The sequence below is a fragment of the Cetorhinus maximus genome, chromosome 20, assembly GCF_964194155.1.
Source record: "Cetorhinus maximus chromosome 20, sCetMax3.hap1.1, whole genome shotgun sequence".
Lineage (NCBI taxonomy): Eukaryota > Metazoa > Chordata > Chondrichthyes > Lamniformes > Cetorhinidae > Cetorhinus > Cetorhinus maximus.
In genome coordinates this window covers 80,605,062-80,621,063 of record NC_135898.1, presented here as the reverse complement: position 1 = coordinate 80,621,063, position 16,002 = coordinate 80,605,062, and the positions used below count along the sequence as shown (strand labels likewise).

General features: G+C 45.9%; 2 protein-coding genes across 3 annotated transcripts in view; one reads left to right on the top strand and one right to left on the bottom strand.

Annotated features, from left to right (window-relative positions):
• Positions 1-878: 878 nt before the first annotated feature.
• atp5md (ATP synthase membrane subunit k) lies at positions 879-4,409 on the bottom strand. The gene is made up of 4 exons (XM_078565009.1): positions 4,290-4,409; positions 3,450-3,554; positions 2,016-2,120; positions 879-1,373 (listed from the first exon to the last, which is right to left on the bottom strand). The coding sequence occupies exons 2-3, from the start codon at positions 3,534-3,536 to the stop codon at positions 2,022-2,024; spliced, it is 186 nt and encodes a 61-aa protein (XP_078421135.1). The 5' UTR covers positions 3,537-3,554; positions 4,290-4,409; the 3' UTR covers positions 879-1,373; positions 2,016-2,021.
• Positions 4,410-4,877: 468 nt separating this feature from the next.
• Positions 4,878-16,002, top strand: part of pdcd11 (programmed cell death 11) — a 75,405-nt gene continuing 64,280 nt past the window's right edge. The window contains exons 1-9 of one of the 2 annotated variants that reach the window (XM_078565005.1): positions 4,878-4,964; positions 5,136-5,245; positions 6,338-6,475; positions 7,415-7,579; positions 9,978-10,139; positions 11,831-11,954; positions 12,525-12,706; positions 14,480-14,587; positions 15,553-15,759. In XM_078565005.1, the coding sequence (XP_078421131.1) occupies positions 5,147-5,245; positions 6,338-6,475; positions 7,415-7,579; positions 9,978-10,139; positions 11,831-11,954; positions 12,525-12,706; positions 14,480-14,587; positions 15,553-15,759 (1,185 nt within the window). In that variant the 5' untranslated portion in view covers positions 4,878-4,964; positions 5,136-5,146. Of the gene's footprint in view, positions 4,965-5,068; positions 5,246-6,337; positions 6,476-7,414; positions 7,580-9,977; positions 10,140-11,830; positions 11,955-12,524; positions 12,707-14,479; positions 14,588-15,552; positions 15,760-16,002 lie in introns of those variants that run through there. The other variant, XM_078565006.1, reaches the window with a different exon arrangement.

Genomic DNA, 16,002 nt, shown 5'->3' with positions numbered 1-16,002 from the left:
TCAAGACCCCTCAGAATCTAACACAAGCTTCTGTTGTCCTATGAGGGGCACAGAAAGCTTTTAATGCTTATAAGTCCATCTAGCTGACAGAGATTACAGACAGGATTTTTTTACACCAACTTCCTCTATGTCAAACATGCGAATTTACTGAGGAATCATCATTTCAATCATCTGGCCCTACTCAGCAATCACCCCAGGTTGTCCAGGTTTGTGTGGGGACAGTGTCACTGATATTTGTCTATGCCTTGTAACTTCCAGTCTCGACTATTCCAGTGTTCTCCTAGCCTCACATCGTGCACTTTCTATGAACTGTTCATCCAAAACTCTGGTAAAAACAAAAAGCTATTGCGGATGCTGGAAATCCAAAACAAAAACAGAATTACCTGGAAAAACTCAGGTCTGGCAGCAGCGGCGGAGAAGAAATCTGTTCTGCCGAAGGGCCATGAAGGCTCGAAACGTTAACTGATTTCTTCTCCGCTGATGCTGCCAGACCTGCTGAGTTTTTCCAGGTAATTCTGTTTTTGTTCATCCAAAACTCTGTTGCTTCCACCCATCACCCTTCTGCTTTGACCTACATTGGCTCTTGGTCCAGCAACACGTTAATTTTAAAATCGATATCCTCCTATTAAAATCCCTCCCTACAAGAAAAACATTGGAAAATTTAACAGTCACCTTGAAGCAATGGCCCTAGGTTATTGTCCATGCAATTTAAACATTCCATTACACGAGTCTGTGTCATAGGATATCAGAACACAGTCACGATATTTAGAAGAAATGGTCCAATAATCAAGTGAATGATCAGTGCTTGGGCACAGTCTCTGGTTTGAAATCCTGCTCAGTACAGTTAGTGGATAATTTTAAAGACGAATAACTGAGGCTGCCATGGGAGTTTCTTTTTATTAGATTGATTTCATATTAGCCAGTATTCTTCAGATCAAATTCACCAACTGTTTTTCCTATTGAAACAAAGTCAACAGACAAACAATATGCAGAAAGTTATGACAGGAGTGTAGTGCAACATGAACTTGAGCAACAGCTGTACCTACAATTCACTAGTTATATTAAAGAACACATGGTAATCATTGAGTGGAGAGAATTCTGATGTGTGAGAACACTAATGCTGAGCGAGACAAAAGTCCACTCCTGATTGGCAGCAGGGGACTGGTTAGACCTCCCATTGCCCAGATACCATCACCAACACAAAACCATTTCCACTCAAAAATAAACACACAATGTAGAGTCCCATGAGTTTTATTTGTGAACGCTGAACTTATAATACACCACTATAGTGACACGATTGCAGAGGTTTTGAACATTCACACAGATTCCACACGCTGGTCCTTAAACTCCACTTGCCCTGCCCAGAGGAGAACCTGAAATCAAGAATCCAAGAGATGCAATCATATTTCATGTTAACATATGGACTGGCCTTACCTGCAAGCATAGTACAGGAACTCCAAATCAAACCAATTACATTCTCTGACAAAACTGGCAACAACCCTTTCATAAGTGAAGGACATCTTTGGGAATTAAACACACCCCAATCAATGTTCTTGCTATCGGTATTAAGCAGAGACCAGATACACAGAAAAGTTCCCTCCACATGACGAGTGGTTCAGGTCTGGAATGCACTGCCTGGAAGTGTGGTGGAGGCAGGTTCAATCAAGGCATTCAAGAGGGCATTAGACAATTATTTGAAGAGAAACAATGTACAGAGTATGGGGAAAAGGCAGGGCAATGGCACTAGGTCATAATGCTCATTTGGAGAGCCAGTGCAGACATGATGGGCTGAATGGCCTTGTGTCCCATTAAAATTCTGTGATACATTGTTCCATCGAACAATCAAGGCAAGTACAGCATGAATCAGATACAGAGTAAAGCTCCCTCTACACTCCTCATAAAACACTCCCAGGACAGGGACAGCTCAGGGTTAGATAGAGTAAAGCTCCCTCTACACTGTCCCCATCAAACACTCCCAGGGCAGGTACAGCACTGAGTAAAAATGAATTCCTCACCACATATTATTTATTTTCTGTGATTGCTGGTGGTGCCTTCTTTTTGGATCTCAGTTTGAAGAACAAGCATATCGCTGCAATCCCTGTATATGTAGCTAACACATACTGTGAAGAGAGAGAGAGAGCATACATTAATCATAAAGCAGCTCAAACCAGTCAGAGTTAAAGCACTCATACATCACAGAGAGAGAACACATTGAATAGAACGGACCGGTATTCTACTGAGTTTAGAAGAATGAGGTGAACTCAATGGAAAGTATAAAATTCTTATTCCTAGGATAGACACAGAGGCTATTTAAGAAATAGAGCAAAAGCAGGTCATATGGCCCCTTCAATAAAACTGTGGCTGGTGTCCTAACCTTAATTCTGCTTTCTCCCCATATCCCTTAGTGTACAAACATTCATTGACCTGTCTTGAACACACTTAATGAGCATCCAGAGCAATTCTCTGAGTGAAGGAATTTCTTCTCATCTCTGCCCTAAATGGCTGACCCCTTTATCCAAGGACAATGACCTCTAGTTCTAGAATCTCCAGGCTGGAGAACCCCTTCTCAGCAGCTACCTTGACAAAGCCTCCAAGAATTTTACACATTAGAAGAATGAGAGGTGATCACATTCAAAGTCCAGAGAGCAGAGGCCAATTCTATTCAATCTCTCCTCACAGGACGATCCTCATCCCAGGAGTCTTTGATTACAATCCCCCCAAGTCAACTATTTCCTTAGTTAAGGAGACCACAACTGTACTTACTATTCCAGGTATGGTCTCACATATGCCCTTAATCATTGCAGCAATACTTCCTTACTCTTACACTCCAACACCCTTGCATTAATGGACCACATACTATATGCTTTTTTAATTGCTTGCTCCATCTTAAGTTTGTGATTCACTTGAAAGGAGACCTAAACCTTTACTCACCTCTCACCCTAAGAAAAAATCTGCTTTTCTATTCTTTGTAAAAGTTGAAATTTCACATTTCCGCGCACTATAGTGGATCTATCACCACCTTCCCCAATCACTTAACCTGTCTCTATCCCTTTGCAGCTTGTGTGCATAATATATTCATTACAATTTATAGGATCTCACTGTGCACAAATTGCCTGCTACAAGAAACGTAAATCAGGAGGAGTTAGGCAAGGAGCCATTTTCCCAGGGCATTTTGGCCAACAGTGGCTACAATTCAAAGGACATTATTTGGCTGTGAAGTGTGTTGGGATGTCCTAAAGATGTGATAATAAGCTACGGAAATGCAAGTATTCATCTACTCAAGAGTTGTCTCCCCATCGCTTAAATGAACATGCCAACTGGAATTGCCTTCAAATCCCTTTATATCCTTGGCTAACAAAAATCTCTCAGGTTTGAAATCGAAAAATCTACTTCTTTCTTTGAGAGAGTTCCACACTTTTACCACCAATATCCCCATTAGTTGTACTTACATTCCTCCTCCCTGTGTAGGTGTAGGCGTTGAAGTACTTCTGGAAGCCAGTAAACTGGTGGTGACTGCCAGCATCATGTCCCGCCATTCTCACCCCTCAAACAAACTGTAGAGGGAAACAGAACAATTTGCAACAAATCCTCAAACAGAAATGATCAGGTGTCACAACTGAAGACAGACAGACAGACACACACATGGGAGCACAACTTTACTTCTTTGCAAACAGACAAGACTAAAAAACATTTTCATCTCACTTCCAAACTTAACAGGACAGGCTTAGAATCAGGATGCTGCAGTTTCAGTTTCAGACTGTTTATAGAGGCATTTCAGAAGAAGGACGAACAGTCGACCCTCCAGGCATTTCAATCCTGAATTTATCCTCAAATCCCCATCAACGCCCCTGAAATCCACACCAACATCCAATCCACTTTTACCAGTATCGGATGGCCCATTGATATTCATAATGGGAACTGTCCCTTTAAATCCATCATTATAACTCCTGCTACAACGCCACTAGAGGTGGGAAGGTGGAACTGCAGCGTGACAGTTTACATTGAAATTTCCTGTTTTAACGCTGCCGACTGAGACTATGTCTGCTCCCCCTTTCCAACTATAACAACGAAGCCTAACTTTGATCAGCGGGACTAGCTCCACATTTCCCTTTCACCGGGAAAATCACAACCGCCCAGAGCCGTGCCCGGCCCGGCCCGGGGTACAGGCTGAAGGAAACGGGCCCAGGGTAACCCTGGCGACGCCGATGGGGTGGGGGGGGGAGAGGGGGTGGTGCGCCCCGCGCCCCTCTCTCTCTCTCTCTCTCTTCCTCTCTCCCCCGGCCTCTCACCTTCACTCGGCCGCTCTCCGTGTCCTTCACAGGCCCCAAGCTCCAGCAGCCCCGCCACAGGAAATGCCGCCCACCGCCCTCGCCTATTGGTCCACAAAATCGTCACTCAGCGGAATAATCGGTCGCCGGATGTTACGTTCAAGATCTTATCGCCCATTGGATGGTTGGGCTGCCAATCGGAATTGGCACCGCCTCTACACCACAGCTAATGGACAGTTCGTTCTGATGAAGAGTCACACGGACTCGAGACGTTAACTGTCTCCCTCTCCGCAGATACTGTCAGACCTGCTGAGTTTTTTCCAGTTATTTTTGTTTTTTGTTTCAGATTTCCAGCATCCGCAGTATTTTGCTTTTAGCTAATGGACGGGATATATGTCAATCAGGAAATTTGGCCGGCAGCTCTCAGCAGCTATTGGTGAATTATAACCCCAGGCGCTCACTGATTGGCCACACCCTTAGCATTCTGAGTCCTGATTGGGCGAGAGCGATCGCCAGCGTATCCGAGCTCCATGATGATTGGCCCAAAGCGCGGAGCCACTGATTGGCTGAGGGGGGACTACCGGAAATAGTTCTCCGGCCGTGGCGAGTCTTTCCGGAGGTCGGTGTCATGGCCGTGTCCATGTGAGAGGCAGCGGGCTAGCGGCAAGGCGATTCCTGTCGACAGCCTCTTGTTCAGTGAGGTTATTGTCTCTGCTCAAGCTCGCCCTCTCCTGGGGTGCTCTCTGTCCCCGTCCCCCCCCCGGGTCTACCCCCCAGCCTTTCCCCGGGTCTCTCCCCCCGCTCAGCCTCTCTCACTGAGCTGCCTGTGTAAAGAGGGAATTGTCTGGATCTTTCCTGTTTTGGCAGATTTGTGAGGAATGGCGGCTGTGGATGAGGATTTCCCTCGGGGAGGGCCGCAGAGAAAGCCCAGTGGGAGGACAGAGAAGCGGAGCGTGGAAGAGGACAACCTGTTTGGGGTAAGTACAGAAAGATGAGGGATATGGCTGGAAATCCACAGTGAAGCTGCAAAGGAGCATGTGGATAATGGGAGGGAGTTGGAAGCGGATGGCGATCCTGTTTGCCTCAGGATGTTTCCCCCTTGTTACCTGCTGTGTTCAGCCATTGGGATTTGAGTCCCCTCAGGACCTGGGTGTAAACATTTAGCCATTTCCTGAATCCATCAACTTCCCATCCCTCCCTGCTCCCAGTTGAATTGATAAATCCTTTACACTCTGAATAATCTTTAGGACCACCCTGTTTACAACTTGACTGTTCAAAATACCAGCAATTAAGATACTGCTTCCTTTCCCTTAGAAACCAGAGTATGTGCCGAGAGTTAGAGGGAGCTTTACTCTATATCTAACCCCGTGCTGTACCTGTCCTGGGAGTGTTTGATGGGGACAGCGTAAAAGGAGCTTTACTCTGTATCTAACCCTGTGCTGTACCTGTCCTGGGAGTGTTTGATGGGGACAGTGTAGAGGGAGATTTACTCTGTATCTAACCCCATGCTGCACCTGTCCTGGGAGTGTTTGATGGGGACAGTGTAGAGGGAGCTTTACTCTGTATCTAACCCCGTGCTGTACCTGTCCTGGGAGTGTTTGATGGGGACAGTGTAGAGGGAGCTTTACTCTGTATCTAACCCCGTGCTGTACCTGTCCTGGGAGTGTTTGATGGGGTCAGTGTAGAGGGAGCTTTACTCTGTATCTAACCCCGTGCTGTACCTGTCCTGGGCATGTTTGATGGGGACAGTGTAGAAGGAGCTTTACTCTGTATCTAACCCCGTGCTGTACCTGTCCTGGGAGTGTTTGATGGGGTCAGCGTAGAGGGAGCTTTACTCTGTATCTAACCCCGTGCTGTACCTGTCCTGGGAATGTTTGATGGGGACAGTGTAGAGAGAGCTTTACTCTGTGTTGTACCTGTCCTTGGAGTGTTTGATGGGGACAGTGTAGCGGGAGCTTTACTCTGTATCTGACCCTGTGTTGTACCTGTACTGGGAGTGTTTGATGGGAACGGTGTAGAGGGAGCTATACTCTGTATCTAACCCTGTGCTGTACCTGTCCTGTCTCCAGGTGCATCATGATGATGAAAGTAAGAAGCGAAAAAGGAAGAAAGAATTGGACCCCAAAAAGGCAAAAAAGCAGAGAAGCGTGAAAACCAGAGCATTTCAGACAAAGCAACTGATTAAGGATGAAACCCTCTCTTTCAAGGTATGAGAGTGCAACTGGACCTCAGAGTATATGGCCATTTTAAACCCACGAGCCTAGATTGTTTGGAGTGTGTTGCTGTCTCCATCACTCAGTGATAAGTCTTCTCTCCCACCTCTGAGTCGTAAAGTACAATCCAAAGAGTCCGAGTGGAGAGCAGAATTCCATGAGGACATCAGTGTGATACCCTCACCCCATACGCTATCACGTGGGCTGTGGGAGATTTGAATTTGTGACAGAGATCTAGTACAAACCAGGCAGGGGATTCAGCTCACCTGTCTCACCCTGTCTCACAAACCTGAAAGCTGAAACTGGACCAGCCACGTGAAGAGCAGCAGAGTTTTATTCCTATTCCTAACTGCAACTTGTATTTATATAACACCTTCAGTGTGGTAAAACGTGAGTAGGTGCTTCACAGGATTGTTATCAAACAATATTTGATACCAAATCACTTGGAGATGGAAGGACAGGTGACCAAAATCGTTGGCCACAAAAGTTTTAAGAGTATTCTTAAAAGGAGGAGAGAGTGGTGGAGAGGATTAAAGAGGGAATTCCAGCGTTTAGGAACTCGGTAACTAAAGGCTCACTACCCGGAATCCATTGTTAGCATGCAATAATGAGCTTCCCAAAGCCCACCCTGAGCTTGCATTTCCTCAACCTGTGCGTGAGGCACATTTGTGCTCAGATCTTGTTTTAACTAGAAATGGGGCTCCAGATTAGCCCTTTAGGCTCTGTACATATATGTCAGTGAGATTGGCTCTCGTCTCACTCCTGTCCTGTTGGCTCTGTTGTGCCCTGACTCTCACCTACCTCATTCGGTGTCGGGCTCACAGAGATGGTGGGCTTTAAATTTGAGTTGCTCTCTTCTACGTGTAAACACTCGAGTGCTGCTGTGTCTGTCCTGTGATTTGTTCATTGTTTCACTCCTACCTTCTCCACCAGAAACTGACAGTTGGGACCCTACTGCTTGGCTGTGTGAAGCAAGTGACTGATTTTGAACTCGTCATCGGGTTACCCCACGGGCTCACTGGTTACGTGAGCCTCACCAGCATCTGTGATGCATATACAAATTACCTCAGGGAGCAAGTGAATGAGGAGCTGTCAGAGGTGAGTCGGAATCCATTACCCTTCTCTTACTTTACCTGTGCGTTTTTCTCATGCCTGTCTCATCCTTCCTGGATACAGGGCCCTGGGAATCAAGATCAGGTCTACTTCAAACTAGCCATGTGTTACAGTTTTTTCATTCACGGGATGTGGGCTTCGCTGGCTGGGCCAGCGTTTATTGCCCATCCCTTGTTGCTCTTGAAGGCGGTGGTGAGCTGCCTTCTTGAACCGCTGCTGTCCATGTGGTGTAGGTACACCCACAGTGCTGCTAGGGAGGGAGTTCCAGAATTTTGACCCAGCGACAGTGAAGGAACGGTGATATATTTCCAAGTCAGGGTAGTGAGTGACTTGGAGGGGAACTTCCAGGTGGTTGCGTTCCCATTTATCTGCTGCCCTAGTCCTAGACGGTAGTGGTTGTGGGTTTGAATGGTGCTGTCAAAGGAGCCTTGGTGAGTTCCTGCAGTGCATCTCATAGATTATACACACTGCTGCCACTGTGTATCGGTGGTGGAGGGAGTGAATGTTTGTGGATGTGGTGCCAATCAAGCGGGCTGCTTTGTCCTGGATGTTATCCAACTTCTTGATTGTTGCGGGGACTGCACTCATCCAGGCAAGTGGGGAGTATTTCATCACACTCCTGACTTGTGCCTTGTAGCTGGTTGACAGGCTTTGGGGAGTCAGGAGGTGAGTTATTTGTCACAGTATTCCTAACCTCTGACCTGCTCTTGTAGCCACAGTATTATATGGCTAGTCAGTTTCTGGTCAATGAAACCCCCAGGGTGTTGATATTGGGGGATTCATTGGTGGTAATTCCATTGAACATCAAGGGGTGATGATTGGATTCTCTCTTGTTGGAGATGGTCAATGCCTGACACTTGTGTGGCGTGAATGTTACTTGCCACTTGTCAGCCCAAACCTGGATATTGCCCAGGTCTTGCTGCATTTGGACATGGACTGCTTCAGTATCTGAGGAGTCGTGAATGGTGCTGAACATTGTGCAATCATTGGCGAACATCCCCACTTCTGACCTTATGTTGGAAGGAAGGTTATTGATGAAGCAGCTGAAGATGGTTGGGCTGAGGACACTACCCTGAGGAACTCCTGCAGTCATGTCCTGGAGCTGAGATGACTGACCTCTAACAACCACAGCCATTTTCCTTTGTGCTAGGTATGACTCCAACCAATGGAGAGTCCCCAATTCCCATTGACTCCAGTTTTGCTAGGGCTCCTTGGTGCCACGCTCTGTCAAATGTGGCCTTGATGTCAAGGGCAGTCACTCTCACCTCACCAGTTGGAATTACATTTATCTATAGGGAGCAGTGAGGGAATCTGTCCTGGTCCAGTTTAAAGAAACTGCTGTGGGGACTCATCTAACAGCATAAAGGCTAATGGTGGTGACACCCTTCCGCCTCATAAGCAGATGGTTGGTGCTGTGGTGGTCAACTATGCGTTAACTAACTATAAAGGCTAAAGGTGTCTGGTAATAATTCTGTTGCCCTCTCACTACAGTCTTCACCATGTGTAGCTGGCGTGCTCAAGTGAACATCTAACCAGTGTACAGATTGAGGTGAAGCCAGAACAACCCGCCTGATCTGAACACTAAACCAATCAGCAACCAACAAAAGCAGCAGCGAATAACATTATCAAACCGTATTCCTGCATTGCATTCAGATGCATCCTCAGTAATTAGCTTTAAAACTGGGCTGGAAGGTGACCAGCTCAGCAAGATTGTCAGGAAAGACTGAACAGATTGAGTATCTTTCCTCTACAATAGAGAAAGCTGAGTGGTGATCTGCTAGAGATCTTTAAAATGATGAAATAATTCAATTGGGTAGACGTGGAGAAGATGCTTCCCCACTGAGGGAGAAGGTTACACTGATACGGGGGAGAGTGCCTGGTGTCGGTGCTGCAGATTCTGCAGAGAAACTTGCAGCAGTGCCTGAGATTCTCGAGGCTTTTTAAAGTCATATTGTTAAACTTCAAGAAAGCATTTTACTTGAGTGAGGGAAAATTAATGAGGGATGTGTAAAGCACAAGTGATGGTTGTAAGCATGCTAGTAACTAGTGATGGTAACTGTGAGGTACAGTGTGAACCACCAGACACAGCCAAATGACAGAATCCGATTTAAGCTGCAGCCTTGTAATTGAAGCCTATTGTAAACTGCAGTGCCATTGCTGGATATAGGCAGCTATCCAGGATAAGCAGGAACAGAGTAAGGTAGGGGCAGTGTATTCCTCAGCTGTCTGAGAGAGCTGGTCTCGGGCAGGCCTGGGGTGGAAGGGGAGTTTCTGCCTGAGTTTTGTAAATGCTGCTGAGGTTTTGGCTTGTGTGTTTGTGCTGCTTTCTGCTGTCCAATTTCTGCTCATTAGCCTGCTGTGTTTTATCCCAAACCCACCCCAGGATCTAACGGCTCTTTCGGACCTGTACAGCCCTGGTATGGTTGTACGGTGTGTTGTCTCTGAGCTAGGAAAGACAAAAGCCAACCGCCACAGCTTGAAGCTCTCCATTAATCCGAAGGACGTAAACAAGGCACTGTCTCCTGGGGCACTGCGAGCTGGCATGGTGAGTGGAGAATCTTCAGATCTAGCTGACTAGCTAAACGCACCCTGTAGCTCAACATTTCCAAAACTATTATACCTGAACTGAATGTCTCGTCCTTCACATGTGCCATGGATTGACATCACTTTAGATGAAGCTAGATCTGAATTATTGAGCTGGTTTGTTTTATAGCCAGTATGCAAATGTGACAATTGCAATCAAAACTCACCCACATCACTTCAAACCCTTCTGTGTTTTCAAGAACCAGATCTAGCCTACGTTACTGAGCTGATCTGCCACTTCCTGGACAGTGCTCCAGTGCTGACTGGCTCTGAACTTGTAGTTTAAGTTTTCCCTCGCTCAGCTTGTTTTTTCAGACCGCTGGAAATGGATGAGCTGCCCCTCTGACCACTTGTCTCTCCAATAGACCATCAACAAAACCAGCTCCCCACGCCCTCACAGTGGGCTAAAGCAAGTGGGGTATTCCAATGTTGATGGATTTTTCATGAAATGAATACAGCACTAAAAGAGGCCATTCAGCCCATCATGTCTGTTCTGACCTTTACAAGAGCAACTCAGCTAATATTCCCTGTAGCTCTGCAAATTTTCTCTCTTCAGATAACGATCCAATCCCTTTTTGAAAGCCACAATTGAACCTGCCTCCACCACACTCTCAGGCTGTGCATTCAGATTCTAACCACTTGCTGTGTGTGTTTAAAAAAAAAGGTATTTTTCTTATGTCATCTTTTGTTCTTTAAATTTTGGGCCCTTGGGTTCTTGGTCTTTCTGCCAATGGTAAGAGTTTCTCTCCATCTGCTCTGTCCAGATCTCTCATGATTTTGAACACCTTTATCAAATCTCCTCTTCTGTAAGGAGAACAGCCCCAACTTCTCCAATCTGTCCACGTAACTGAAGTACTTCATCCCTGGAACCATTCTTGTGAATATTTTCTGCACCCTCTCTAATACCTTCACATCCTTCCTAAAGTGCGGTGCCCAAAACTGGACACAGTGCTCCAGTTGAGGCTGAACCAGTGTTTTATATATGTTTGGTATAACCTCCTTGCTTTGTACTCCATGCCCCTATTTATAAAGTTTAGGATACTGTATGCTTTATTAACTGCTCTCTCAACCTGTTCTGCCACCTTCAACGATTTCTGCACAGGCACCACCAGGTCCCTCTGTCCTGCACCCTCTTTATATTGTCTTTCCTCGTTGTTCCGACCAAATGGGGTATCGAGGTGGAGGTGATATTTGGAGTATTTTCTCTCCAGTGCTGCACTAATGTATTTCTCCAAGTTAAAATAAGGATGTGTGTTAATTGCGATCATTTATCAGTGTTGATTTGAAACTCCATACTTGCCACTGAAGTTCTTTTTTTTTAAAAGCATTCCACTGAATTCACCTTTTCCTCACATCTGTGACTTTAAACGTGGTTTCCCAAGAATTGTTTCAAAACATCAGTTCGGAGGCCTTTAGTTAACCTTTCATTCATTTCATCATCCTTTCCCCATGAAGATTCGGGTGTTGTGGATAAGGGTTACCTGCGCATCACTCCAGTGGCATTCGGTACCAGGGATGAAGGACAAAGAGAGACAGATGTGCATAATCTGTCTTGGTTTGTTTTAATTGTTTGTTCCAATTGCTATTCCCCTTAATCTTGTCGCTGGTATTGTGTGCTGAGTGCTACTCTTCTCTCCCTCCCTGTATCTGCAGCTGCTTTCTGGCTGTGTGTCCAGTATTGAGGATCATGGGTATCTGGTTGACATTGGAGTCCAGGCCACCAAAGCTTTCCTGTCGCATGAGAAAGCCCAGGAGTACATAAAGAGGAAAAATCGAGGTAAGTCCCACACGAGAATATTGTGGGGTAATTCCCACTGTTATACCCATTCCTCTCTCACAGCAGGCCAGTCAGACATACAGTAGAACCCAACCTAGATGGCAAACTATTCCTGCATTTCCGAACCATGGCACCAGCTCACTACAGGTCTAGCATCCAGGTGTTGAGAGCAGCTGGCTGCGCCTAGTCGGGTGTTCTCAGGTATGTTCCCTGTCACCTTTCTTATTCCTGTGCACCTGCACTGCTGACCAGAAACCTTCCAACTCATTGGGAAGCCTAAGGAAAGCTGAATATTTAGTTTGTAATTGAAAAATACTCTTCATGTAGAATAGTGCTTCTCTCTGTCTCTCTCTCTCTGTGCTCTCTCTCTCTCTCTCTCTCTCTGTGCTCTCTCTCTGCTCTCTTTCTGTCCACTCTCTCATTCTTTGTGTCCTCTGTCTGTGTGTGATGGTATTGCAGCAGGTGAGGTCCAGTTGATGTTTTGACCTTCTCTCTTTCCTGACTGTATTACTATGATACTTTCTGCATTTACCATGTAACCAAAGCCCCGGTGTGTTTGCTCCCATCTAGGACTGCCTCTCCGTGTCGGTCAGTACCTAAGCTTCCTCCTGCAGTCGGTGAAGAATGATGGACGAGTTGTCCAGCTCTCGATGCATCCAGCGGACGTGATTGCAGCAACAGCAGCTGAAGATCAGAAATGGAGCCTCTGCAACCTGCTCCCTGGCCTCATGATGAGGGCTGAAGTTCAGAAGGTGCAGATTTTGGGAACTTGTGTTGTCTCCCATTCTCCAATGACTGAACGAGCTGGGGCTCTTTTCTCTAGAAAAGGCTGAGGGCTGACCTAATGGAGATCTTTAAAATTATGTAGAGGTGTGATGAGACAGATGTAGAGAATACATTTCCACTTGTGGGTGGAACTAAAACTCAGGACCATTAATATCAGATAGTCACTAATAAATTCAATCAGAAATTCAGGAAGAACTTCATTACCCAGAGAGTAGTTAGAATGTGGAATTTGCTAACATGCAGAGTGGTTGAGGTGAATACTATAGATACATTCAAGGGAATCCTGAATAAACCCGTGAGGGAGGAAGGAATAGTAAGATCCCAAACCCACAACCATTACCACCTAGAAGGACAAGGGCAGCAGATAGGTGGGAACACCACCACCTGGAAGTTCCCCTCCAAGTCACTCACCATCCTGACTTGGAAATGTATCGCTGTTCCTTCATTGTCACTGGGTCAAAATCTTGGCACTCCCTTCCTAACAGCACTGTGGGTGTACCTACTCCACATGGACTGCAGCAGTTTGAGAAGGCAGCTCACCACCACCATCTCAAGGGCAACTAGGGGTGGGCAATAAATGCTGGCCTAACCAGCGAAGCCCACATCCCGTGAATGAATATAAAAAAAGATATGTTGGTGGGATAGGAAGGGGTTCATGTGGAGCACTAGCACCAGCATAAACTGAGTGACTTGTTTCTGTGTTGTAACCTTTATATATCCACAGGGTGTTCCTGTAACATCATAAAACTGAGGTTAACACAACCTACATAGGAAAGATAAGATGGGTTAATATCTGGCCGGTGATTTTTGATCAGAGAGCAGAGATTGAGTGAAGGGTTGTAGCCACGATGTTACCCAGTCTTTTCTCTCGCACCTTGTGTCTGACCTCTGCTTCCAGCACTTTTTGCTTTGAGTTTCATATTTGCGCTGTTAAAGAGTTTTCTTTTTGCCTGTGTGACATCTCTGTGAGCTTTCTAGTTCTAGAGTTCGATAAAGGAACTATTAAAGATACATGGTGATAATTATTAATCTATAGATGTTAGATTACTGTTGGTGCACTCACTGCATCTTTGGAAATCCCATTCTAATGAGGATAATGAAGCCTTGGAAAGAGTGCCGACTGTTTCAGCAGGACAGTACCAGGGATTTTAATCATGATTAAAGACTTAAGCTTGCATTGGATTTATTGCAGCAGTGCATGTTAAAGATGATCTAAATTAAGGGAGGGTTTGAGGTAAAAAGGGGAAAGATTGTTTTTACTCATCGGTGAGTTAGTGATGAGGGGCAGTATCTCCCTGTTGGCGCTGGAGGTTTAAAAGGGAGGAGAGAAGGCTACAAGGCAGTGGGATCCACAAGTCAAACCTGATGGGCCAGAAAGTCACCTCCTTGGCTGAAGTTTGATTCAGTGAAATGGCTGCCCTACTTTCACAACAGCTATGGCCACAAGCATCCCGCACACTTCCTCAAAACACTTCACAGCTCAAATGTTTGGGTGAAGGGAGGCTACCTGTAAATGATCACTGTTAGCTGTGTAAAGTGAACCTAAAGTGTGCCTCTCTTTCTTTGCGTGTGTGTGTCACTGTCTATTTCCCCCCCTCTCTCTTCTCTGACTGTCTTGCTTTCTGGCTCTCGCTCTGTGTGTGTCTGCTGGCCACCCATTCATGGCTGCAATGATTTGATTTGATCTCCTGTTGTGAAGGCTGACCTGTGGCTAGACCCTTGTGCTGATTTGATTACAGGTGACTTTACAAGGCCTGGTTCTGCAGTTCTTGTCCGGCTTGTCTGGTTCTGTCGATTTCATGCACCTGGACCCACAGAAAGTTGGGACCTACCACAAGGGTCAAAAGGTTAGTTGGATAAAACAACTTGTATAGCACCTCAAATGTAGCAAGGCACCCAGAGTGCCTGACAAATGGGCGTAAGGAGCTGTCAATGAGCCGTATCTATCCCCCAAGAAATGTTTAGCATGTTTTACATCTGGGCGAAGGAGAGAGACTGATTCTAATAAAGAAACAGCTGGTCTATTGATTCTGCCCTGTTCAACTTGGTAACACCACCTCCAGTACTGCCCACCACCAGCAACTACATCATCTCCTGGGAGATGTGGAAAGCCAGATTAAAGAATAGAATAAGGCTAATTCTGGGCAAATTGCTCTCTCGCTCCCAAGGGCAATCCAAGACACTCCAGGGAATAATGGTGGTCATGCAGCAGTTTCTGTTGATTTTAATGTTGTAGAGAGACAGATGAAGGGTCCTGTCAGGAATTACTGCCTGGGCACAGGTTCTTCAATACAGAATTTATTAGAGATATGATAGTCATAGAAAACAACATGCATGCACTCTCATACGATGATGCAAAGCTTGCAGGAGACCTGGTGTTACAGTTGCTGAGCAGGACGATTGTCCCCAGCAACCTTCACTTTCACACCCGCATCAGCTCAGAGAGTGGACCAAGCTACTAAGTTGCCTTTGGATGTATAGAATAGAACACTTTCCAAGGGGCACAGTGATTTACTTGTACTTCTTGCTATTCAGTATTGTCTATTCACTGACCACAGTGCGGTTTTCTCTACATTGAGGAGATTAAATCCCAATTGGGTAACTGCTTTGTGGAACATCCCCATGATCCCAGGGGCCTTGTTGCATTACACACATGGACAGGTCACAGAGGGAGACGCCCACAGACCCCAAACATGAAAAACTATTGTGTATTTGATTCTATTTAAGATTTGCTGATTTTTTTTCTTTGTTTCGTGCCTATGTTGCTGCTTTTCTGTCTACAGTGAATCACGGGATTATGTTTCTCTTGCAGCTGAAAGCCTGTGTTCTGTATGTGCAGCCGGACACAAAGTCTGTGCACCTGACACTGCGGCCCCTCTTCTTGCAGCCTGGGGCTGCGTTGCAGCAACCAAACGCACACGGGCTTGGTGAAGTTCTGGAGGAGTGCACAGTGCTGCGCTACCGCAAAGGAGTTGGTGTTATCTTTCAGCTGGAGGACGGGACCTTTGCCTTTTCACGTGTGAGTGATTCACCTCTGCTCACCTGTAACGTGCAGCTGTTTCTGTGTGTGCAGTGTCAACACTAATGGCACCCACGTGTGCACCTCAGTTAAAAAAGATTTGCATTTGCTGTCAGCCTGAGGGGGTCTTGACAGGCTGGATGTAGAGAGGATGTTTCTTCTTGTTGGGGGGGGATCTAGAACTAGGGGTCACTTTTTAAAAATAAGGGGTCGCTCATTTAAAACAGAGTTGAGGTGAAATTT

Excerpts from the sequence above, each read along its gene's own strand:
- atp5md (XM_078565009.1), bottom strand. The coding sequence starts at position 3,536 with ATGGCGGGACATGATGCTGGCAGTCACCACCAGTTTACTGGCTTCCAG. Across the intron at positions 2,121-3,449 it reads CCTACACAGGGAGGAGGAAT|TATGTGTTAGCTACATATAC; the intron begins GTAAGTACAACT and ends CTCTCTTCACAG.